The sequence below is a fragment of the Ictidomys tridecemlineatus genome, chromosome 4 (assembly GCF_052094955.1).
Source record: "Ictidomys tridecemlineatus isolate mIctTri1 chromosome 4, mIctTri1.hap1, whole genome shotgun sequence".
Taxonomy (NCBI): Eukaryota; Metazoa; Chordata; class Mammalia; order Rodentia; family Sciuridae; genus Ictidomys; species Ictidomys tridecemlineatus.
Genome location: NC_135480.1, coordinates 57,564,548 through 57,590,622, shown reverse-complemented (window position 1 = coordinate 57,590,622; position 26,075 = coordinate 57,564,548). Strand labels below are relative to the sequence as shown.

General features: G+C 33.8%; 2 protein-coding genes across 2 annotated transcripts; one reads left to right on the top strand and one right to left on the bottom strand.

Moving 5' to 3' along the window:
• Positions 1-7,436: 7,436 nt before the first annotated feature.
• LOC144376669 (olfactory receptor 52N2-like) lies at positions 7,437-8,396 on the bottom strand. Its single transcript, XM_078044923.1, has one exon. It carries the CDS (start codon positions 8,394-8,396, stop codon positions 7,437-7,439), a length of 960 nt encoding a protein of 319 aa, XP_077901049.1.
• A 13,837-nt stretch (positions 8,397-22,233) lies between these two features.
• LOC101977997 (olfactory receptor 52N5-like) lies at positions 22,234-23,199 on the top strand. The gene has a single exon (XM_013366209.2). The coding sequence runs from the start codon at positions 22,234-22,236 to the stop codon at positions 23,197-23,199; it is 966 nt and encodes a 321-aa protein (XP_013221663.2).
• Positions 23,200-26,075: the final 2,876 nt, after the last annotated feature.

The following is a 26,075-nucleotide window of genomic DNA, read 5'->3' as shown; positions in this document are numbered from 1 at the left end:
TTTTTTTAAAGGGAAACAAAAACAATATTTGAGTACTTCATTACTAAAAAGGTATACTATAAAAGTATAATGACCAATATAGTCCAATCTTAAAATGAAATATACACATTGAGCACAAGGGGATGCCCAGAAACAAATTCACTCTTATTTGAACACCCAGTATAAGCAGGGTGGCATTGCTAAGATGAAAGAGGCTAATGATCATAACAAATGGTAAGATTCAGGACTAAGGACTTACTTTCCTCATATCGTAGCCACAGCAAAGGAAAGAAGAGCATGAAGTGAGAGCCTACAGAATTGGAAAAGATCTTTGCCAGCTACTCCTCTCGCAGGGGACTAATATCCATAAATTTTAAAAACTCAAAACACTCAATACCAATAAAACAAATAATCATTAAATGAGCAATAGAAGTGAATAGACTTATTACAAAATCAATAATTATAACTTTTCTATTTCTTCTGTTTCTGCTCTGAGATTTAAAAATTTCTTTTCTTCTACCAATTATGGATTTGGGTTTTTATTTTCTAAATCCTTGATATGCATCATTGTTTTTTAAAAAACTGAAATCATTCCAATATTTGATACAGGCAATGGTTGCTCTAAACTTCCCTCATAGTACTGCTTTGTTACATACCACAAATTTTGGCATGTTGTGTTTCATTTGTTTGGGGAAATTTTCCATTTTCCCCTTCTGACTTTCTCAGCAAAAGTGTGTTGTTCAGTCTCCATGAATTTGTATAATTTATAAAATCACTCTTTTTGTTTATTTATGGTTTATTCCATTAAAAAATTTACACAAGTTATGATTTTGATTTTCTTTAATTTATTAAAACTTTTTTTGTGGCCCCATATATAACCTATTTGAGAAAAATTCTAGGAGCTAATGAAGTGAATGCGTATTCAGCAGTTCTTGGATGGAATGTTCTGTCTATTAAATTGATCTTGTCTATAGTATATTTCAATGTTTCTTTGTTGATTTTTGTCTGGATGATCTTTGACTGATGATAAGTGGGTGTTGAAATCCCCCATTTTTATTGTATTGTAGCCTATTTTTCCCTTTAGTGCTAATAATGTTTGCTTTATAAAGTTGGTTGTTACAACATTAGGTCTCATTGGTATATATTTGTTATATCTTCTTGATGAATTGATGCTTTGATGATTATATAGTGACCTTGCTTGTCTCTTTTAGGTTTTTGTCTGACAGTCTATTTTCAGATATAGCTATAGATACTTTTTCATTCTGTTTTCATTTGTTTGGAATATAATTTTCCATCCTTTCTCTATCACTGTGTGTCTTTATTTACAAGGTGAACTTTTTGAAGGCCACAGATTTTTGGAATTTTTTTAAATCCATCTATCAGACCATATATTTTCATTGGAGAATTTTGTCCATTTACACCCAGGATTGTGTTGTTATAGGTCATTTTGTTGAGTTTCTTCTGGTGTTTTGAATGTTCTCTGTTCTCTTCTTCTTCTTTTATTCATCTCTGTGGTTTGATGATTTACTGCAAGTATAACGTTTTATTCTTTTCTATTTCACTTTTGGGTTCCTGCTTTTGTAGTGAGATTTATACTTTCACATGCTTTCATGATCACAGTTATCTTTTTTTCACTTTTGGATATACAACATGCCTAAGCATCTTTAGTGAGACTATTCTAGTGGTCATAAATTTCCTCCACTTTTAATATATTTTAAGGTTTTTATTTTTGTTCATGTTTTTAACTATAGCCATGTTGGATGCAGTTATGTAGATGAGCAGTTACTTTCTTTCAGATCATGGAATATGTCATGTCTTTCCCTACTGGCCTGTAAGGTTTCTGCCGTCAGTCTACTGAAAATGCTCTTAAATGTGACCTGATGATTTCTCTTGAAGATTTTAAATTTTTTCTTTGTCTTGTGTTTTTGCCAATTTGATCATAATATCCCATGGTGACAAGCCCCTTTGGTTATGTCTATTCGGGGTTTATTAGCCTCCTGTCCATAGGTTTCTCAAAATTAGGGAGAATTTCTACTATTATCTTATTAAACAGATTTTCTCTGTTCTTTGCATTTATCTACTCATCATTGGTTATTCCAAAGATAGAGATATTTGATTGTTTGTTTTCTTTTGTTTTTTGGTACTGGGGATTGAACTCAGGGGCACTCAACCACTGAACCATATTCCCAGCTCTATTTTTTTTTTTTTTTTTTTGTATTGCATTTAGAGACAGGATCTCATTGAGTTGCTAAGGATCTCACCATTGCTGAGACTGGCTTTGAACTTGTGATCCTCCTGATTCAGCCTCCCAAGATTTGGGGATTATAGGCATGCACCATCATGCCTGGTTGATTGTCTTAAGTTGTGCCAAAGATCTTAAAAAATACTATTATTTGATATATCTTTTTGATTTTTGTTTGTTTGTTGAGGGTGAGAGGTGATGGGATAGATAATGGGATATTTTAAAAGACCTGTCTTCAAGTTCAAATGTCATTTCTTCCACTTGACCTAGTCTGTTGCTGCTGTTTTCAACTGTATTTTTATTTGACCTATGGAACTCTTAATTTCCAGGATTTCTGTTTGATACTTTTCTAAAATCTCTATCTCTGCTAAATTAGTCATTGGTATCTTTCATAGTCTTCCTAATTTAATTTAGCAGTTTATTGTATTCTTATTTTATCTAACATTAGTGAGTTTTTTTATTAATCACTTTAAATTATCCTTCCAGTATTTTATCCATCTTCATTCCCTTGTAATCTGTTGCTAGAGTTATGTTCTTTGGGAGGTAATCATATTACCTTGTGTTTTCATATTTCTTATTTTGATGTTGAGATTTGTTCATCTGGTGAATCTGATGTCCCTAGCACATTTATAGGTAATTGACTTTCTTAGTAAATGGCTTTCTCTTGAATGTGTAACTTAGGGTGTCAGATTGTTTTGCAATGCTGTCTTTGGTTCTCAATGGACACCATAGAGCAGTCTCCCTGTGGCTTCTTTGGCTGTGATTACTGAGTTTGGGCACAGGTCAGACAATGTCATGGTCAGATAGGCCCATGTCTCTACAGATCATGCAGTAGTCGGGACACTCTAGCAGTTCAAACAACTGTGGGGTTGACAGCAGTTGGTGTGGGGTGCCTAATCTGTGGCTACACTTATGATGGAGGCAGTGGCCCTGATCAGGTAATGGGGATATCCTTAGGCACTCCTGGTGCCAGTTCTCCAACTAGCAAAGGCTTGTGGCACTGGCAGAATCAGCAGAGTTCAAAAAACCAAAGCATTTGTTCTCTGACCAGTGACAGTGGACAGGACAGATGCTGCATAGGTAGGACCATGGCAACATCTACAGCACCCCTCTGTGTCCTTTACATCCAGTCTTGGCAACATCATGTGGTTAGACAAGGTGTTTCAATTGCCAACAGAAGGAACTGCATAGGTGGGTTTCAGCAGTATTCATGGATTTCCTCTCTCCTGTTACTATGGTAGTGCCCACCTGGGATTTGGATCTCAACCAGAGATGAGTGGGTAAAGGCACACTCAATCTCCTTAGCCATGCACATTCATGTGTAAGGCAACATCTGGGTCCTTGTCATGGAGTTACTCAAGGACTTTCAGCAGCTTCTGTGGGCAAAGCAGAAATAGGAACCTCCCCTCCCTGCCCTGTGGTGACAGATGCCTGATCACAGTACAGGGAAGAGGTGCTGTAGGTATCTGCCTTCAGCCCTACAACCAGCAGGAGTTCACAGATCATTGACTTTTGTCTTAGGGTTCTTTCACTCCAAACTCCTATTTAGAGATCAGTGCCATCCATCCCCTTCTATATCAGAGCACTCTATCCTATAATGCAGGTCATGGTCCATCTTCCAGGACAAGTTGGGTTCAGCAAAAAGGTACCCCTTCAGTTAGAGCAGTAGAAAGTCTGTGGAGTCCCACAGGTGGGAATATGTTGGGGTTTTTGATCCATAGAGCAGTCCAAATTAAGATATCAGCACTCTTCTGAAGAAGGTTCAAGACTGTAGCACACTAGAATTTTCCCAGGAATGATGACGTGAGATCCTTTTCCAAAGAAAGGCTACCAGGAAATGGGCTAAAAACTTTTGTGGATTATGAAACTTTCCAGTCACTAGGATTGCTAGATTCTGCACTAATAAAATTTATTGTGTCTTTTTCATTCACTCTTACCCTGAGAGAGGGGAGAGTCCCTTTGTCTCAGCTGTGTAATCAAGGTGGCACATGGTAGGTGTTTTCTCTTAGAAGATTGTTGCCCGAGGTTTTTGAATCATGTAAGTTTTCAGTTTCTCAGTTACTAATTTCCAGAATTTTCCATTATCACTCACCTCAAAATGAAACTATAGACCTGTTACTTTAGGTCATTGTGGTGGAGCAAGAGGTGAGTTCTAGATATCTCTATTCACCTATCTTGAATCCCCTCTACCACACTTTCTTTATCCATTTATCATTTTATGGGCATTTTTGTTATTTCCACATCTTGGCTGTAGGGAATAGTGCTACAATGAATATGGAGTGCCTAAATTTTAAGTCCTGGGCCTGAATTCCTTTGATTGTCTCCATGTCATTTAGATCATATTGAAATGAATATATGAGTATTATTCTCCTTCACCTTCATAGTAGGAAGTGAACATTAATCAGCTATACATAAGATACTTTTTATTACTAAAGCAACCTGTGAAAATTATGTAGAGAAAAGAGTAGTAAGAATAAATGAATTCACTAAGATTTAAAAGTCTTTTTCCAATCTTGAGATTGTTTAAAGGGATTTCCCTCAAAAACCAGTCTTTATAGGGTGAGAAAGTACAATCATGTTCTTCTCATGTACACCCTATTTGATATTTTCTCAACAAGCAAAATGTATTAAATTAATTAAATTAACTAATACAGCAGTGTAACAAAATTACCCTGTTGTGGATTTAAAAAATCTCAAATTTAGGGTGCTTAATTTTTTATTTGTAATATTACTTTGTTACTTATGAGTTCTACTAAAATATTTTCTTCAATATTCAACAAATATTGCTTTCTGCAAGATACCAGTTGAACTTTTGGCTTCCTTTTGCCTATTCTGTGACACACAAACCTCAAGCAGCATTGGAAATTTGTGGGAGGAAGCAGGTCACGTGGTTGCTTGTGGTACTTTGTTTCCATTTTCATAGTATGTCACATGTGTGGCCATCTAAAATGGTTGGCTAAATGGTCCTTTACATCAGGAGAAGCAGGACAAGTTCATTACATTTGGTATCACTTCATCACTCTTTCCTTTCCCTTTCATTGAGGATATTAATATTTCTTATGTTTAGAAAGAAAATTGTGGTTTTACTAAATTGAAACCTTGGATTTCTTTGAATCTAATACTTTGGTTCTAGATCTAATCAAAGTTTGTGAGGATGGTATAGAAATACCAGGGCTTTTTCACCAAACTCACCACTGATCTCTATCTCATAGGCTAGGTATCTGGGTACAAGATGGAATTTAACATGAGGCCTCTTACACCAATTAACTCTCCAGTCCTCTCTTCTCCTCTGTGTTCCCCCTCAACTGTCTCTCTCTTGTCTCTCGCTTTCCCCCCACCTCTCTCTCTCTTTCTCTCCCATTCCACCCCCATGAACAAGGATTAGAATTTGTTTCATTACCACCTACTTTATTGTTCTTTTAACAGTTCTCAAAGATTCCAGTAAATGGGATCAATTCAGATATGTCCTAATTTTTAGAGTTATGGCGTTTTCCCCCTGAAAGCCATTTTTGAGTTATTAATGGAGAACATGATAAAATCAATTAGAGATGGTTACTCAAATGACTCACATGAATTTTATTCTTCCAGATTTTTAACTATGTTCTAGTTTTACATTGTGGCTATTAAAATTCCCCCATCCTCCACTAAATCACATAGACCTAAGAGCATTGTAATTATTGAATTTTAATCTTAATGCTCTAAGATTCACCCAGTTTGGCTGCTCATCGTGTTTATATTCCTCATTCATAAAGTAGTTTTATTGACCTCATAATTTTGAAGAAAAAAATCTCAATGACATTAATATGTATGAAGAATTGGTATAATGCCTTACAATATGTATATGTTGAAAACTGGCAATTTAAAAAAGTAATTTTTGAAGAGTGTGACCATATTTGGTGTGGCTTAAATGAGATTCCCAGATAAACAAAATTTACCAAATTCAAAAGCATAATTCTTAGAGTACCTTTAATGATGAAAGCTTATAATGTGCATTACACAGAGACAGATATAATGTTGGCAAGCTTTAAAAACAATATTTGGGTTTTTGCTTCCAAACATGAAAATTCTACTGAAAAATGCATGGTATTATTAAGATATCTCAAAATCACTTGACCACATATACAACATAATATTAAAAATATATCTTTTATATTAACATTCAATAATTTTCATCAGTATATTATCTTCATCAACTTATCTGTTCATATCTATTTCCTGAAAACCTTCTGTGTATTACAGTTATCCTTTGGATTACGTCTTACTAGTTCACTGTTTAGTCAATCTTCCTATTTATTGAGAGTGGTATTCACTACTCTCAACATCTTACTCCCATTTCTTTTCTACTTTTTTTTCTGTAACTCTAGAAATCTAAATAAGACACTCCTTTTTATAGTCCTTGGACACATTGTTTCTCCTTCTACATTAAAGTCTGAGCAGTAAATCATGGGTTTCTTTGCTTGGCCAAATATATAAATTTTCTTCATATTTCTTCTCTTCTACTAAAAATGCTCTAACACTGCCAAATAACATCCATTGTATTCTTGAAAAATGTTTTTAATATTAACTCTAAGGAATACTTCCCAGAATGTGATAAATTTCAGTAACCATATTTATTGCAGCTATTTGTATACACACTGGTACAATGACAAGAAGCCAAATAATTATTAAGGCAGCATAATGTCAGTGATAACAAGCAGGCAGAAATTTCATGTTTGCCCCTGGAATTGATACAAGTTTCATGTATATATGGAATAGAAAAGATAGCAGGATCCTTGGACTTCAACACAAGCATTCTGGAGAACAGCTTCCTGCTTCCCTGAACAATGGGGACAGAGTGTGTCTTTGCCTTCCCAGTGTTCTTTATTCTCTGTGGTCTATCTGTCATCCTTTATTCTTTCCTAGATACTCCCTAGAGTGCCTAGAACACAGTTCATTCATCACCAAGAATTCACTTGAAGTTGGATATCTTACTGTTCCCTTCTTTATACACATTCCAGGAGATCCAACTAAACATTAAAAAATGTAAAAAGCATGTTTTGTGTTTTCTATCAAATCAGAGGTCTTGGATTAAATATTTTGTGATGGTTTCATGAATTTTTTTTGCAGAATATTCACTGGTACTTTCTCCTAGACTTACAATTTTGAGTTTTGCAATTCCTGCTCAAAAACATCCTTGAGATTTATGCAAAATACAAAATTATATATCACATAGCCATCACAGATTGAAACCTTCTTTCTCCCTACAAAACAATTTTATCACTCCCTCACGGATCTGCTTGGTCTTCACTCCATACACAATTGGATTCAAGGTGGGAGGCAGCAACAGGTAGATGTTGGCTATAAAAATGTGAACATGGTGAGGTATGGTGTGTCCCCCAAAGCGGTGAGTGAAGAAGTTGAAGAAAGCTGGGACATAGGTGATGATGATAGCACAAATGTGTGATGTACAGGTACTGAAGGCTTTGTGGCGAGCATCTGAAGATGATAGATTAATTACAGCACGGATAATCATGGTATAAGATGCGGTGATACAGAGTATATCAAAGCCCCCAATCACTATGACAGTTAGGAGACCATAGAGAGCATTAGTCCTGATATTGCCACAGGATAATTTAGCCATAGACATATGGTCACAATAGGTGTGTTGAATAAGGTTACCCCTGCAGAAGGGAAGACGCTTGATCAGGAAAGTAAATGGGATTGTGAGCAACACACTTCTAAAGAAGGTGGCAAACCAAACCTTGGTAATGGCAGTATCGGTGAGTATGGAGGAATAGCGTAGAGGGTAGCAAATAGCCACATAGCGGTCCAGAGCCATGAGCATGAGTATGCCAGATTCTGTTATTGTCCACATGTGGATGAAAAACATCTGTACAAGGCAGGCATTAAAGTCGATCTCTTTGAGACTGAACCAAAAGATACATAACATTTTGGGAACAAAGGAAGTGCATGCAGAAACATCGGTGACGGACAGCAAGGCTATGAAGTAGTACATGGGTCGGTGCAGGTCTTCCTCGTGGCTGATGAGATAGATAAGGCCACAGTTCCCCACGACAGCAAGGATGTACATACAGCAGAATGGCAGGGAGATCCAAATGTGTGCGGCTTCCAGCCCAGGAATCCCATTAAGGATAAAGTATCTTGGTGTCAGGCTGGAGCTGTTGGCCTCACCCATGGTGATCAGCTAAAAACATAATACATTCTGTGCCAATAGAGGCATCCTATAAGAGAAGAGAACACTGAGATTATTTTGCTCCAGAGACAAAACATGAATATATATTTTACATGATATAAAGAATGAATTTAGAGTGAAATTTGGACCCAGATCATGTTCTTTGATCGTTCTGAGTGATGTTAAGCCTTTTACTAAATCAAAAGAATGTACATACAGTGCAAACATAGTGCCAAAACAACGGCCTGGCAGATATCATACAGGAAACTCTTTTTTTTAATGTACCTACTGATGTTCCCATGCCAATCACATAGGCTGGATTTTGCCCCCTCAATCCATTTCCAAATATGGACTCTGTTTATATAACATTAATTATCTTAACTATCCACAAAATGTCACTGCCTCCAAGAAGTCCTCTCCCTTCTGATAGATGAATTACAGCACGGATAATCATGGTATAAGATGCGGTGATACAGAATAATCAGAAACTGAAAACACAATAAAGCAAAAACCAAATAATTACTTACAATTGATAAAGCATAATCATGTGCATTTTACAGAATAATTCAAGTTATTTCTTGCTCACAAAATATGAAGAGATTTTTATAATATTTACACTTAAAAAACAACATTGCTAAGCTTGAATTAATTACCTTCTTCTTGTTCTTTTCAAATACCTCTGTAGATAACTATGATATATAAAAATATTATGCATATAATGCCTATATACTTAATCATGAAAAATATATATCATGCTATTAATCCATTCTTATAAAATGCAATATAATAACTTGTGTTCTTTTGTAGTATGGCTTTTATTCTCGAAATCGCCAGAGACAATTATGTTCAGTAGGGTATAATCCTTATTTTGTTAGTATGTTTTAAAAATGTTTCTTTCCATCATTCTTCTTTATTCTCAGATTCCATCTTGAAAATGATCCTGATTAAAATCACAACACTTTTACATTCTTTTAAAGAAAATTCTTCTTTTCCTTATATTAAACAAATATTTCCATAGTTTTTTATGGTTTTAGATTATCAACCTGAGTTATCCATTTTTCAAAGACCTGCATATTTTATTGCAATTTCACAATTCATTTTATTTATATCATTTTCGATATTTTAGTCTTCTGCAAATAAAAGCCATTTACTAACTTTTGTTGCTTTTCTCTCTCCTTTCTGGTAGAATTCAACCTATAGAGTTTCTTTCTTTCTTTTTTTAACCACTAGTTTAAATTCATTGAGAAGTTTTCAAATGGTGGCATATATATAATATAAAATATAAAAAGTAAAATAAAATCTGGAAAGCAGAAAAAGATTAGAAAATATAGCTTTAAAGCATTTTCCTCAATTGTAAAATGCTCTCAGCATTAAGTAAAATATAAAAGTTTTCAGTTCAACTTGGAATATAGACAACAAAGTACATAGTAGTATCATAATTATTTTTGATACAATTAGCATGAATTTTTCTCTGCAAAATAAATGTAAATAAAATAATCTCTGGCCATTTCTTAATCCCTCCTGTATCCTTCCATCCCACTGAGAACAAAAACTGACATCTTATGTTTTTTACAAAATCCTGTACATTAGGAGCTTTTAAATGTCTGACTATGTCCCAAATATCCTATCTCTGACACTCTCAGTCCATCTTTATCTCCTGAGATTTCTCAAACTCAGCAAATGTGTGCAGTTATGACTTTTCCACTGGCCATTTTCACTGCTTGCTGTGCTCTTCCTAATATAGGACAATGGCACATACCTTCTACCAATTCAGATCTCTCTGCTCAGTGTCATCCTCAAAGCAGAGCTTTCCTGCCTCTTAATTTAAAACTCCAACTCCCAGACCCCCACCCTCCTGGCACAACATCTGACTTTACAGCCTTTCTGTACTCCACAGCCATTAGAAGCACATGTTGCCCCTCAACTACTAGTTGCATTAGTAGTGCCTTTTGCAAAATCTGTATGTACAGGAACTTTTGTCTACTTTGTTCACTACTAGATCTCAGCAGACAGAAAAAAAAATGGATCAACAAACTCCAAATCCTCCTTTTTGGTTGGTCCTGGTGTTTGTATATAGATATCGTAGAAAATTAGTATTAAACATTGAAATAACAAGACTGGATCTGGAGAAGGCAAACATGGTTTCAAGATGTCTTTCAGACAAGTATCTCCCCTTTCCTTGTTTTCCCTCCCCTGTTCCCTCTGGCAATCCTCACTCTTCTTTTTACTTCTCTGTGTTAAACTTTTTTAGATTCCATTTATAAGTGATAGAATATAATACTGGTCTTTCTTTGTATTGCTTATTTAATTACCCAGACATCTACTAGATTCATCTAGATTGTTCCAATAACAAAAATTCTTACATTTTAAAGGCTGAATAGTAATTCATTGTGTACATACACTGCATTTTAAAAAGTCCATTCGTCCATCAGTGGGCACTGCAATTGTTGCCACATCTGATTCTTGTGAATAATGCTACAATGAACATAATGAACATGGGGATGTTTTGAAGAACATTTTGTGCTGCCTAAGAAATATATAAATGTAAATGAACAATCAAATAGAAAAACAGTTTATTGCTACACCTAAATACTGCTTAAGACCAGTTGTAAGGAAATATTGAAAATTAATAATACATCATTTTACTTAAATAATATTAAAATATTTCCCCAACTTTATGGGGTTGTCACAATGCCTTCACCACCACTCAAAATCTGTAAAAAAATGTGAAAAAAAAGTTTTGAAAAATAACTGAAAAGGCTTTTAAATCAAATAGTTTATATAGTACTGTTGATATCACTGCAAATATTTGCATTTTAGTGATATCTGTATACATGATGAAGATATAGTACTGTAAATCAGACATTTGAGCATTTTTCAGTTACACATATTCTGAAATCGTTTATTTGTAAACCTCCTTTTAATATGATAAACCAATAATTGTGTAACAAAATTGACATTTTCCATAGAAATAGGCTTATTCCATTTTTAGCTATTATCTTGAAAATATACATTTGCCATAAATATCATATGTTAGATGTCTTAAGAAACACAAACATTTAACTACTAATTAGTATTATTCTCAAAAATTGAGAAAGTACAATAATGACAACCTGCCTTACATGGATTAAGTTTACTCATTAAATTGTAACCATATCACAATTTAACATATAGTATAATTACTTAAAATTTGCTTATGCAAAACATCCATACAAAGCTAACATGCACTAAAATAAGCTTTTATTGCAAAATGGAAAATAAAAAATGAATAAATTGAATCTATTAAGAATTGAGAAGTGCATACAGTAGATGCATATAAATATGCTCCTTGTAATATTTTACATGCTTGAAGGGCATATAAACAATTAACAGAAAATTACCCAAACGTAGATTTTGGTTTCCATAATGTTACTCTTTTATGCAGATAAAGTAACATGAGAAGATGATGAGATCTCTGTCATAGATGTGTTTCAGAAAAGAGAAAATGACAAGAAGATGAGCAACAGATCACTGCAATATCTTGCAACTCTTGAACTAATTCATTTCCATTGGTAGATAGCTTACCACTTCCCACAGAAGACTTTTCATTTTATGGAGAGTAAAAAAGTTTTCCTATTATTTTATGGAAATGAATTTGAAAGAAAAGGAAGAAAGATGCTTGCCTATACCCATCAGCTTCATGGTGCCTTTTTCCTCCAGTGCCTGAACAGCATTTATTTTCCCTCTTTCATGTCCCTTCTCAAAGCAATTTGCAGAATTCTAAAGAGAGATAATTAAGAATCTTCTTTATGCAGCCTCCCTCTGACTTAAATGCCTTTTATTTAGTAGCACTTTCTGGTGCATCTTATGTTTGTTTTCTTCTGTTTCATCTAAGCTCACCCTGATGCCAGATGTTTTTAAATACCCACTCATGACTGATATTACTCACAAATAATTGTGCTTTATTAATTGGGAACCTTCTATATAATAAACAATCTTTTCTCTGGGGATTTTATAAGGAAAAGTACAAAAGTTATGATTCTTCATTTAATGTGCCATAGATTTCTATGAGGCAGAGGAGGTAACTTTACCTTTGAGAAAAAAATATCCACATTTTGAATACAATGCAACTTACAATAGCCAAATTAAGGAACCAGCACGGATGCTTGTGAACAGTTGAGTGGTTGAAGAAGCTTTGATCTATATGCACAAATAGAGTTTTACCCAGCCATAAAGAAGACTGAACTTATGACATTTGCTAGTAAATGGATAAAACTAAAGAACATCATCATAAGTGAAAAATAGTCATACTTAGAAAGTTAAGTATCAAATGTTTTCCCTGATATGTAAAAGCTACAGAAAACTAATGGGATAAGGGAGAACCTTGTGAAAATAGAAGAGAAATCAACAGAGAAGACGAAAGGAATCCAGAGGTAACCAGGAAGGACAGGAAAAAGGACCATCTGTGGAATGAAATTAACCAAATAATGTTATGTACATGTATGATTATACCACAGGGAATTTTATCTACATGTATCCTTATTAAGAATCAATTTCAAAAAATAAACAAGTAAATAAATAAAAGGCAGATCAGTAGAAACGAGGAACATGCATGGGGAAAGGGGGAGGGAAGGGAAAGAGCAAGGACTTATTACTGAATGAAGCCAGTTACATTCCATGCATGCATGATTATGTCAAAATGAAACTCGCTATTTTGTACAATCATAATACACTAATAAAAACTTCAAAAAATCTTCCTGAAGTGAATACATTGTTTTTGACCTGTTTCTTAGGTGTAAACTCATACGCATCAAATGAGGGATTATTTTTTCTTCTTTTACTTATGATAGTGCAAACACTTTACACTGAAAATGACAGAACTTTATTAACACATCAAAACCTGACTTCAGGTAAGAAGGAGTTTTAGTTTAAATTTTTTTTCACATAGATTAGTCGCTTTTTAACTGTTTTTTTTTCCACAGTAGAAAATAACATTGGTGATTTGTTAAGTGTTATTATGGGTAAGATGGAACTACATATTCAAGAATTTTCTTTTTTGAGTTGGTGAGTTGGAGCTTGATGAAAGATGAATTTGCACAAGATTTGGAAGACAGAAGTGGAGCAGTAGCCATTGCTCTTTAAAAGCTGTTAAGTTTATGTGCATTCCAAGATAGATTGCAGAGGGGATGCTCCATTTATGCCCATTTTTGTATGCCCCAAAATAACAGCAGAAGCATTCTTTTCAATTTGGGAGTACAAATATAGGACAAAATAAATTTAAATACACAGAAAGTATAATAAATATAACCTTTTACTAAAAGATGCTGATTAGAAATCAATAATAATAAAATACAGAATGTATATGCAATTAAATTCTATTTAACTATGGATCAAAGAATATTACCATACATTAACCTATCTAAGTATGATGTATTAAGCTTTATATGTTAAACTTTATACATTAACAAGACTTCTAAATGAAAAGTCCAAACCATAATATGAATATCTGTTGAGATGTATATAATTCAAATTAAAAAAAACTCTTCTCATTCAAAGACACTATTCATAACATACAATATGAAAACACAAAACAGAGTGAGGAAAAACTTTCAGAAAATATATCTTACTAACAATTTTTTAACCAGAATATACAAAGAAAGTCTCCAACAATAATATCAACAACTCAATTAAAAATGGCAAAATATTTGAGTGAACATTTCACAAATAATGGCATACTTGCAATAGATAATCTTTCCCCACTTCTATTCAGCAGAGTCCTTAAAACCCTAGCCAAAAGAGAAATTTTAGAAAGCGATACAAATAGGAAAAGAAGAGCTCAAACTACCTCTATTTGTTGATGATATATTCTATATTTAGAAGACCCAAAAAACTTTATTTGAAAGACTCTAGAATTCATGAATGAATTCAGCAAAGTAGGAGGGTATAAATACACACCAATAAATCAACATAATTTTTATACACCAAGAATATATTAGCTGAAAGTGACAACAGGATAACTATCCTCTTTAAATATCCTCAAAAATAAAACATATGGTAATCCACCTGTCAAAAAAGGGAAAAGACGTCTACAATGAAAACTACAGAACACTGAAGAAAGTAATTGAAGAAGACCTCAGAAAATGGAAAGATCTCCCATGTTTCTGGATAGGCAAAATTAATATTATCAAAATGTCCATATGACAAAAAGTGATACATAGATTTAATGCAATTCCTATTAAGATCTCAATGATGCTCTTCACAGAACTACAAAAAGCAATTATGAAATCCATTTGAAAAAATAAGAGGCCTAGAATTTCAAAAGCAGTCCTTAGCAGAAAAAAAAGGGATGAAAGAGACACCTAAATGACAGACCTTCAATTCTACTACAGAGCTATTATAACAAAAAAGCTGGTATTGGCACCAAAACAGACATGAAGACCTAGAACAGAATAGAAGGCATAGTGAGACATTCACCTAAATACAGTTATACTAGACAAAGGTGCCACAAACATACATTGGAGAAAAGATGACCTCTTCAACAAATAGTACAGGAAAAACCAGAAGTTCATATATAATGAATGAAGCTGAACTCCTATATCTCACCCTGCACAAAACTTAACCTAGGCCTTAGACCAGAGACCCAGCACTTACTAGAAAAAAAAAGTAGGCCCAATTCTCCAACATATTGGCTTAGGAACTGACTTTCTTGACAAGACTCCTAAAGCTCAAAAAATAAAATCAAGAATCAATAAAGAGGATGGTATCAAACTCAAAAGCTTCTTCACAGCACAGGGAACAATCAAGAATGTGAACAGAGATTCTACAGAATGGGAGAAAATCTTTATTACATGTACCTCAGAAAAGGCATTAATTTTCAGGATATACAAAGAACTCAAAAACTTAACACGAGAAAACTAAAAAAAAAAACAAAACAATAAAAAATGGACAAAGGAACTGAAAAATCATTTCACAGAAGAAATATGAATGAACAACAAATATATGAAAAATATTCAGCATATATTTGAGTAGACATTTCACAAATAATGGCAGCAGAAGCATTCTTTTCATTCTTTTCTTTTCTCTAGCAATTAGGTTACTTCACTTAGCAAGATAATCTTAAATTCCAGCTAATGCAAACTACACTGATATTCCATCTCACCCCAGTCAAAATGGCAACTATAGACAACACAAGTAACAATAAATATTAGCAAGGATGTGAGGAGAAAGGAACTCTCATAAGTTGTTGGTGAGTCTGCAAATTGGTGCAACCAATATGGAAAACAGTGTAGATTCCTTAAAAAACATAGAATGGAACCACCATTTGACCCAGTTATCCTTCTCCTCTGTCCATACCCCCAAGGACTTTAAAAAAAACTTACTATAGTGACACAGCCACATTCAATGTTTATAACAACTCACCTCACGATAGTCAACCTATGGAAACAACGTAGGTGATCTCAACAAGTTCATGGAGAATAAAAATGTGGTATACATTCAAAATGGATTATTACCCAGCCTTAAATCAGAATGAAATTATGGCATTTTCTGGTAGATAGATAAAACTGGAGAATATCATGCTAAGTGAAATATGCCAATCCTAAAAAAACAAAAGTCAGAATGTTTTCTGAGGTTGAGAAGGGGAATAATAGAAATCAATTGGATTAAACAAAGGGAAATGAAGGGAAGGAAAGGGGGAATGTGGGACAGGAAAGACGGTAGAATTAATCAGACCTAATTTCCTAGCCTTGAATTTGACTATACGAGAGTAGCTCCTCATCATGAACAACAAAAAGTGTGGGATCCTAAATAGAAAGTTACACTGTGTGTATGTATAATTTGTCAAAATACATTCTTACTGTCATATATAACTAAAATGAACTTTTGACATCATTTGAAAAATATAGAGCAAACTTATGATGCAATGAAACTATACATACACAACAATAACTTAAAAAGAAGAAGATATAGAGCTTCTGGAATTTTTCTTTATTAATTTGGGAAACTTTAATTTGGCAAGATCACTTTTTTTCCTTTATTTTCCTTTATTTTATTTTATTTATTTTTCTGTGCAAGGGATTTAAATCCAGGGCCTTGCACATGCCAGCAAGTGCACTACCACTGAGCTACACACCCAGGCCTGTTAAAACAAATGGTGATAGGCACACTGGATAGTCATATGTATTCCCCCTTTCCTTCCCTTCATTTCCCTTTGTTTAATCCAATTGATTTCTATTATTCCCCTTCTCAACCTCAGAAAACATTCTGACTTTTGTTTTTTTAGGATTGGCATATTTCACTTAGCATGATATTCTCCAGTTTTATCTATCTACCAGAAAATGCCATAATTTCATTCTGATTTAAGGCTGGGTAATAATCCATTTTGAATGTATACCACATTTTTATTCTCCATGAATTTGTTGAGATCACCTACGTTCCAGGCATTCGTAGGCTCATTGTATAGCAAAGCCTAGCATTGTTTCATTCTGTCTCTGTCATCATGGGCACAAAGCTACTGACCTATAAAGGATATTGTTGGTGATTTCTTATGCTGAAAAAAAATTAAGATATGTTTATTCCGCACTCAAAACAGTACTTATATAGAATGTGTGTTGTTGGTGGGGACAAAGGTTCGGGTCAGATGCCCTTAAAATCTCCATTGGAGTTAGAGAACTCTTCTTCATAAATGTGTGTGTGTACACACACACACACACACACACACACACACACACACATACAAATACATATTAATATTAAGCAGATTTTTATTGTTTATAGCAGCACAATCACAATAGCTTAGCTGGGGAACCAACCTAGGTGTCTTTCAATAGACATATGGAAAAGAAATTGTGATTATATATACACAATGGAAGTTATTTATTTTTTTTTATATATATATGCTGTCCTGTGGAGGATTAGAAACAATCCTAGGATGCTTTAAATCAGGAAAAGATAAATAGGTACAATACTTTTCCCACTAAATCAGTAGCCCACTCTTCCCCACCTTTCTCTTTCCTCAATTCGGTCACACAACTTACACTCAGTCAATAAAACCTCAATTTTTTTGAGAATTCTTTTTAGTCCAATATTGTCCTCATTCAAAGTAGATAACAAAGTTGGAAAATACACTAAAACAGCTTACAGGTCAACTCAGGGAAAGGAAAAAGCTAAATTGTTCCATACAGGTCTCCAGGTTATCATCATTGTGGAAAAATTTGAGAGAATGTGGAGGTGGAAAAGAGGAAAAAAGGGGAATCTCAAACAATGAACCTGGTTTGGTTTGACTTAGGAGAGATTGGGAAGTTCTTGCTCCATCACTATTCAATACAGAGACACAAAATTCTGAATCTCTAAGCAGGCTATTCAGTATACTGCTTTTGTCAGATAAAGGAGCTTTAACAATATTGAATTGATAGACTCATTATAAGAATGCAATTAAATTCACAGATTAACTTCAATAGTAATCATGTAAATATGTTAAATATATAAATATAGATAATCAAATGAATGGTTGCTATTTTATCCATTGACATAAGGATAATTATTGAGTTGGAATGCAAATTTGGTATATATGCATTCAGTGAAAATAAGAACTCCTGAGTAGAGATGAAGAAAGTCCTCTGCCAAATGCCCAAATATATATTCCCTGCCACATACAGTGAATGTTCAATGGATTTTTTAAAAAAAATTTAACAAATAGAATTCATAGAATTTAATTTAGAGTTTATACACTAAAGACATCCAGGTTTAACGATATCATGTTTTGTCACTAAACACTTGGATTGGAGATTTCAGAACAAATGTTTCAGAACAATGACCTCAGTGAACAAAAAAGAGTATTGAAGAATCTAGAGATCTTTTTTCTCTTTTTTTTCTGAATAGAGTTTATTTCTCACTTTCCTACCCAGGGGTTTGGGGAAGTGATTTTTGAAATGTTGATAAGATTTCATTCTGTATCCTAGTGACTACACCTCAGATAAAAAACGCAGATCTGGACCATCACTAGAGAAGCTAGCATGAAAGTGAAAAGGAGTTTTCTGGAAACTGCAATCAGGCGATAATCCAAAGGAGGCTGCTTTCTGTTATAGCAGCCAGAGGCGACCATGGGTGTTATATCCATTTAGTTTCAAATGGCTGCTCGGTGCAAGATGTGAAACAGCAGATGCAGCAGGATGGCATCCACTGCCTGCTTTCCACCTGGATGAGGTAATGGACTTCTTGCCTTCAGAAAAGACTGATCATGCTAATTCTACAGCATTTAATCTCTATCCATTTTTGGTTGATCTTTTCTATATGGTGGGAGAAAATGGTCTAATTTCCTTCTTCTGAATTTGGATCCAGTTTTCTCAACACTCTATTAAAAAGACCTGTGTTTCCCCACTGTATGTTATTGGCCCCTTTTTCCAAATGTACCAATATTTTTCCCAGTATTATTAAGCTTTAAATATGTGGATTTATTTCTGCCCGCCACTGATCCAGGGGTTTGGATGCCTTTCTCTCAGTACCTGATGTTTGTGTTACTATATTTAGTGTATTTTGAAGTCATGCAGTGTGATGACTCCAGCTTTGTTCCTTTTGCTCAGTATTTCTTTGGCTATTTAGAATCTTTTATGGTTTTCTATGATTTGGGAGACTCTTTTCCTATTTCTATGAAGAGTGCTACTCCTATTTTTGTAGGAATTGTGCTGAATTTGTAGAGTGCTTAACAATACTAATTCTTTTAATACGCCAAAATTGTGTTTTCATTAATTTGTAGAAAGAAATTCTCTGATTTTTTTCATCAATATTTCATATTTTTTTCTTGTACAGGTCTTTCACCTCCTTGGTCAAGTTTATATACACACAAATACACACACACACACACACACACACAACCTGCTTGGTCACTTGTAAATAAGATTGTTTTCTACATTTCTTTATCAGATAGTTCACTGCTCATATATATATATATATATATATATATATATATATACACAAATATGCTGATGATTAATGTATATTGTTTTTATATTCTGCAACTTTACTGCATTTGTTGATTGTGGGTTTTGGTGGAGTGTTTAGTGTTTTCTAATATATAGAAATATGCATCTCCAGACAGGACCAATTTCACTTCTCCTTTCCAATTTGATTCCTTTTACTTTTTCATGATGCCTATTTGCTCCATCTATGTCCTCTAGTCCTAAGTTAAGTAGAAGAGGGGATGTCAAATTTTATCAAATGCTTTTTCTACATCTATTAAAATTATTATAGAATTTCATCCTTCATTGTGTTAATATGATATATTGCATTTATTGACTGGCTTAGTACATTGAACATACCTTTTTATTCCTGGGATGAATACCACTTGATCATGGTGAATGACCATTTTAATGTGCTGTTGAATATAAAATTTGCTAGTAATTCATAATATTTTCTTCAAATCCTTTGTATTTCTATAGTGCCAGTCATAATGTTCTTCTTTCATTTCTGATTTAATTTACCCTAGAGTTCTCTTTCTCATTTAGCTAAATGCTTGTCAACTTTGTTTTTTCCTTTAAATTAAAGCAGTCTTATATTATTGGTCTTTTGTTTCTCTAGTCCCCATTTCATTTATTTGTACTCAGTTCTTTATTATTTCCTTCCTTCCAATCATGTTACAGAGATTTTCAAATAAATGAAAGAAATTGTGCAAGGCATACCTAGATATAAATTCTACGTAGCATTTTGCAATCAGCAAGTAGTACAGCTCAGTTCAAGAACGAAAGTTTGTGATACATTGGCCATACGACCTACCATCTAAACCAGGATACATTTGACTAGAGAATGGGAAGAAATGAAATAGAAAAGATAAAATCTAAATTTTACTGGTTTGAATAAAATGCCAAGGTATTTGAGCCCTATCCTTAAAGTAATGAGAAAATGTTGACGTTTATTAAACAATGATATAAAATATCTTCAAAATTATGCAATAACACAAACTGATTTGAAAAGCAGAAGAGGCAAAACAAGGAGATAGACAAATTGGACGGTCTTTAAAAAATACAGTTAAAGTGGTGATAAAAACGAAGGGTGGCTATTAGAAATATTGCTGGTCAATTTGTGTTCTGTGCATGAACAAATATGCCACAATGAATTGCACTATTATGTATATAATTACATACCAATACAACTTAAAATATAAGTTGCTGGGCATGCTGGCACATAAGCTTGTAATCCTAGCTACTCAAGAGGCTCAAGTGAGAAGATCATAGGATCGAGGTCAGCCTCAGAAACTTAGTGAGACTCTAAATTAAAATTTTTTAAAAGGACCAGATATGTAGATTAATGGTAAAGCTCCATTGAGTTCAATCCTCAGTATTCCCTCCCACCCCCTGCCACACACACACAAAATACAAATTCATCTTGTCTCAGGAAATCCAGGAAAATAGATATGTTGAGGTAACCTGAATAGAGTACCAATTGGGACACTGGATTATAAGGAAATAACACTAAGATGAGGTGGATGAATATCAGAGATCATAAAGTTTATAGAGTTCAGTTTTGATAATGTGGTGAATAATGACACAATTATCCAAAAAGCCTCAGGGATAAAGTCTGTTTTTGGCATGAGTACATTTTGCATTGATGAGTTTAATATTTGACATGGTAAATTTAAGGTATTTGTGGAAATTTAAAGTTGTAATATCCAGCATGCTTTTAGAAAGACACAACAATTGTGACGTGGCTTACTCATAAATTTAGATATTTGAAAACTATCTTCACCATAGACAGAAAAAAGGAAGAGTCCAGAGTATATGTTTTTTTAAAAACTGCATTTAGAAAAGAAAGAGATTGAAAAGAAATAGATTATCTCATGGGGAGATACCAAAGTATTTGACAAAAGGAGATTTCTTTTCCTATCTTTCTTTTTTTTTTTTTTTGATACTGGGGTTTGAACTCAAGAGTGTTTAACCACTGAGCCATATACCCAGCCCTTTTTATTTTTTACTTTGAAACAGAGTCCAACTGAGTTACTTAGGGTCTTGCTAAGTTGCTGAGGTTTCTGTCTCAGCCTCCAGAGTCTCTAGGATTACAGGCATGTGCCACCACACCCAGCACAAAAAGGAGGTTTGTTGCTTTTTCTTGGGAAAATAAATTAGATTAATATCCATAGCATTATCCTTGTACTTAATATTCATATATCAACCTCAACTGCATTCCAAAGGATTCCTATGATCAATCCATCAGAATGCTAACCTGAGATAAACTAAACTTCTGCTTATTTTTCAGAACTCTCTAAGGAAAGCACCATTAGTCTTACATTATAGATGAACAACAGAGATTGTAAAAATGAAGTAAATGTCATCAAGATACACATGGATATAGAAAAAATTAAAAAATAAATAAAGTGTTATTTGATTGAAATAACCATAATCTTTCCATTAAAGTTTTCAACAAAAAAATAATTTAATAAACAAATTTCACTATTATTCTCTACCTGAGTATCCTTGCTATCATACAACACATGTTCTGTCAAGTGTAGGTATCATATATGAATACCATTTCTGCTCCTGAATCTAAATGTGTGACAGTCAACATTATCCTATATTTGTTACCCAGTTTCTACTTCTATTTTGTAAAAGCAATTACAACTTTCTATGTATGGCTTGACATTACTATCAAACTGTTTATAAAAATTGTTGAATAATATCAGGATTTTAATACTATTCAATAAATTAATTTCAAAGTTATCATTATTCAAAATGTTTGGCAATATTTATTAATATAACTTTCTTACAGCTTTGAGTTTGCATTTTCAAAGATCTAAATCAAATTTCTATTTCTTAATTCCTTTTCCTCAGGACAGAGACTTCTGTAAAAATCAAGTTCCTCTCCTGAATTAGTTATGTTCAATTCCAATAATTCATATGTGGCCCCCCAATCTTTTATTCTTAATGGAATACCTGGTCTAGAAAGATTCCATGTGTGGATCTCTCTTCCACTATTCACAATGTACATTATGTCCCTTGTGGGTAACCTTGGTCTTGTGTACCTCATTTATCATGAGGAGGCCTTACACCACCCCATGTATTGCTTTCTGGCCATGCTTTCCCTCACTGACCTCCTCACCTGCACCACCACTGTACCCAATGCACTCTGCATCTTCTGGTTTGATCTCAAGAAAATTAATTTCAATGCATGCTTAGTCCAGATGTTCTTTGTCCACGGGTTCACAGGTGTGGAATCTGGAGTGCTCATGCTCATGGCTCTGGACCGCTATGTGGCCATTTGCTACCCATTGCATTATGCCACCATACTCACTAACCCTATCATTGCAAAAGCTGGGCTTGCCACCTTCCTGAGAGGTATGCTGTTGATGATTCCATTTCCATTCTTGGTCAAGCGTTTGCCTTTCTGCCAGGACAATATCATTTCCCACACATACTGTGACCACATGTCTGTGGTAAAGCTATCCTGTGCCAGCATCAAGGTCAATGTCATCTATGGTCTGATTGTTGTTCTTCTGATTGGAGTGTTTGACATTTGTTGCATATCTGTGTCTTACACCATGATCCTCCAGGCAGTGGTCAGCCTCTCATCATCAGCTGCTCGGCAAAAAGCCTTCAGCACATGCACTGCACATATATCTGCCATCATCATCACCTATGTGCCAGCATTATTCACATTTTTTACCCACCGTTTTGGGGGCCACACCATTCCTCCTTCTCTTCATATCATTGTGGCTAATCTTTATCTCCTTCTTCCTCCAACATTGAACCCCATTGTTTACGGAGTAAAGACAAAACAGATCCGAGACAGTGTCATAAAGTTCTTCCAGGGGCAAAAAATTGGAAGTTCTCAAGACAACTGAAATGAAATAGAATAACAATGAATAAAAGTATAACAAAGAGAAAACTCAGCTGTGTGTCAGACATACTCATTGTCTCTCCAAGAATGAGTTTCTTGAAACTCTATTGAGAAATTCATAGCTCTTTCTGGATTCATTTCTCAATGCCATTCTCTTCTTTTTCTTCCATCAACATTTTTTAAAAATCAATACAATTTAAATGATACAATTGTGATATGTATGTATATATGGTGGTAAATCTAGTTGCTCCCATAGAAGTTGAGAGTGAAATGTTGGTTTCCATCACCAATAATAATCAAGTCATTAGTATGAAATTGTAACAACTTACCTCTAATTCATCTATCTAAGATATTAACCTTTGAAGGAGTCCTTAAATGTCTTATTTATTTTGGCAGCTCTTCCTAATGGACAAGAAATGAGGTGCTAAGGCTGTAGCTCAGTGCCAGAGCACTTGCTTAGCACATGTGAGGCACTGGGTTCAATCCTCAACACTACATCAACAGATAAATAAAATAAAGGTATTTGTTCATATACAACTTTAAAAAATAAATTAAATGGCTTTTCAGGAATTTTTTAACTTAACAGTCTTCGAAGCTGAAGTTCAGTTTATAAAATAATGTTAAGGAACATACTTTTCTCTGTGTATCCAATTCTGAAGATATCCAATATCACCACAGTCTATACAATGGACACACAAGTCTTATTTACCTGAAAGCGTAGATAATTCAGGAGTCACAATGGAGGAACTATTTGGTACATGGTGTAGCATTCCTAATTGAATGCCTTCTAATCAGTAAAATGATTGAAAGTTTCTTCATTTATTCATTCATGCTCCCTTTGTTCACTTTTTCCGTTTTCCATATAAGTGAATATTGTTTTTAGCACAAGTATCATGTGAAAAAGGAACTCATCATTTCTCTTCCTGGTCATCCTATTATCATAAAACACTTAGAGTAAGTTTGTTTTCCATATTTGTTTATTGACTTCTAGAATATGTTGTTTTAAAAGACACTGGATATCTATATTAATCTTTGTATGTCAAGCTGATGATAATACATGCAGATAGTGAAAATCACATAATATGTATAAACAAATATTCATTAAATGGCCAAGTGAATGAGTCTACATTTGTTAGGCCCTGTATTAGGTTCTAACAATTAGAAAATTGTAGATATTCCTCCTATCAGATATAAACTCACAGAATAGTTGAGAGGTGAAATATCAATAAAAATCTGCTAAATTACCTGCTATGATAATAGTCTTTACAGGAGGCAGAAAAGAGACAAGTCCCCAATTCAAACAAGAAAGTTAAGGGGTCAAAGGTGTTTACTGGAACATCTTAGCAGGAGATAAATCAAGAGTGAATGAAAGTTTTTTCACTTGAGAGAAAGAGGACGCATACAATTAGAATACATGTTAGAGGACCAGTAAAACAGTTTTTCCCAAGTGTTAAAACATCACAGAAAATTACCTGTAATCCCAAGAGAATTTGAAAGTCACAGAGAGATGGGATTTAATTCAGAATGAAATTTAGGAGGAAAATCTATTTATAAGGGAAACAGAGTTTTGTTTCTTTATTCAGGCAAGGCTAGGTGGTCTAATCCCTTTGGGCAAACTGCCTTTACAACTGACATTTATAAAATCTTTATAATTGAGGAATTTGTACCTATTTATTAAAGTTTTTATAACTCAGCCAATATAACTAGAGGTATTATGAACAAATACATACTTACTGGTGATTAAAGAATTATTCTGATCTTATACAAGTAAAAATAGCAGTTATATCAATTTAAAAGAATACCAATCAGTAAACAATATTTTAAAAAGTTGTACCATCCAATTTACTCAGGAAATAAGTAATAAATTCTATATGTTCCCTTGAAAGATTATGCATGACTCAAAATGCTTATGCTGTTTCAAATTTTGAATTATTTTCATCAGCTATTTATAGATCTCAGAACTTCTTTCTGTCGAGTAAAAATAGCCTGTTAAGATTACCCATGTCATAATACATGAATAACCCCCCAAGATATACAAAAAAAGCCTTTGATGTACAATTAAATATAATGTAACAGTTAAATCATGTCTTTTCTGGCTTACTGATCATCAGTGAACTCCAATTTCTTTCATTTTACGTCCAGAGTAGCTAATGCAACATTGGTTCAGGTGTTATCTACAGAGCCCTGAGGGCATAAAGACCATTGGTAATATCCATAATGTCCCAAGAATTTCTGTAGTAATATTAGGCATTATTTCCTTTTTTTGTTTCATTCACGATAATACACAAAGGGGCTTTTCAGAGCCCACATGCCGAGTGATAATATTGCAATAAACTGCCAACATTTGAAAGATCTGTACAATGAGGAGAATCAGTATTTCCAATAACAAATATTAGAAGTTACAAAATGATGCATGGGTAAAAATTAACTCAAGTGCAAGATAGACCAGTGGATTTTAATGCACCAGAGCATCAAAAATTCTTTGTTATGGCTTTGAACTCTACATTGCAACCAATCTTTGGCAAACTATTTCTTTTTTATTGTATGTACAGTAATAAAGAACAATATACAAAATATCTAAAAACTTGTTATAAAATCAGCTTCTCTGCCTTCAGCTACATATTTGCATAATGTCATATTCTCTTAATAAACTTTAAACAAAACAATGTATTTTAACAGACTGCATACATAATTAAATGAGAGAATCTAACTGCTGTCACGGAGTCATAATTTTGTGAATACTTGCAAAGAAAGAAGAATGTGAAATAATTTTATTTTCACCAATTTTTTGTTGAAAAATTTAATAAATTTTCATAAAAAATGTCCTTTTGATGACATGTAATAGATCTTATTTTAAAATAAATAAATAAATATCTTAAA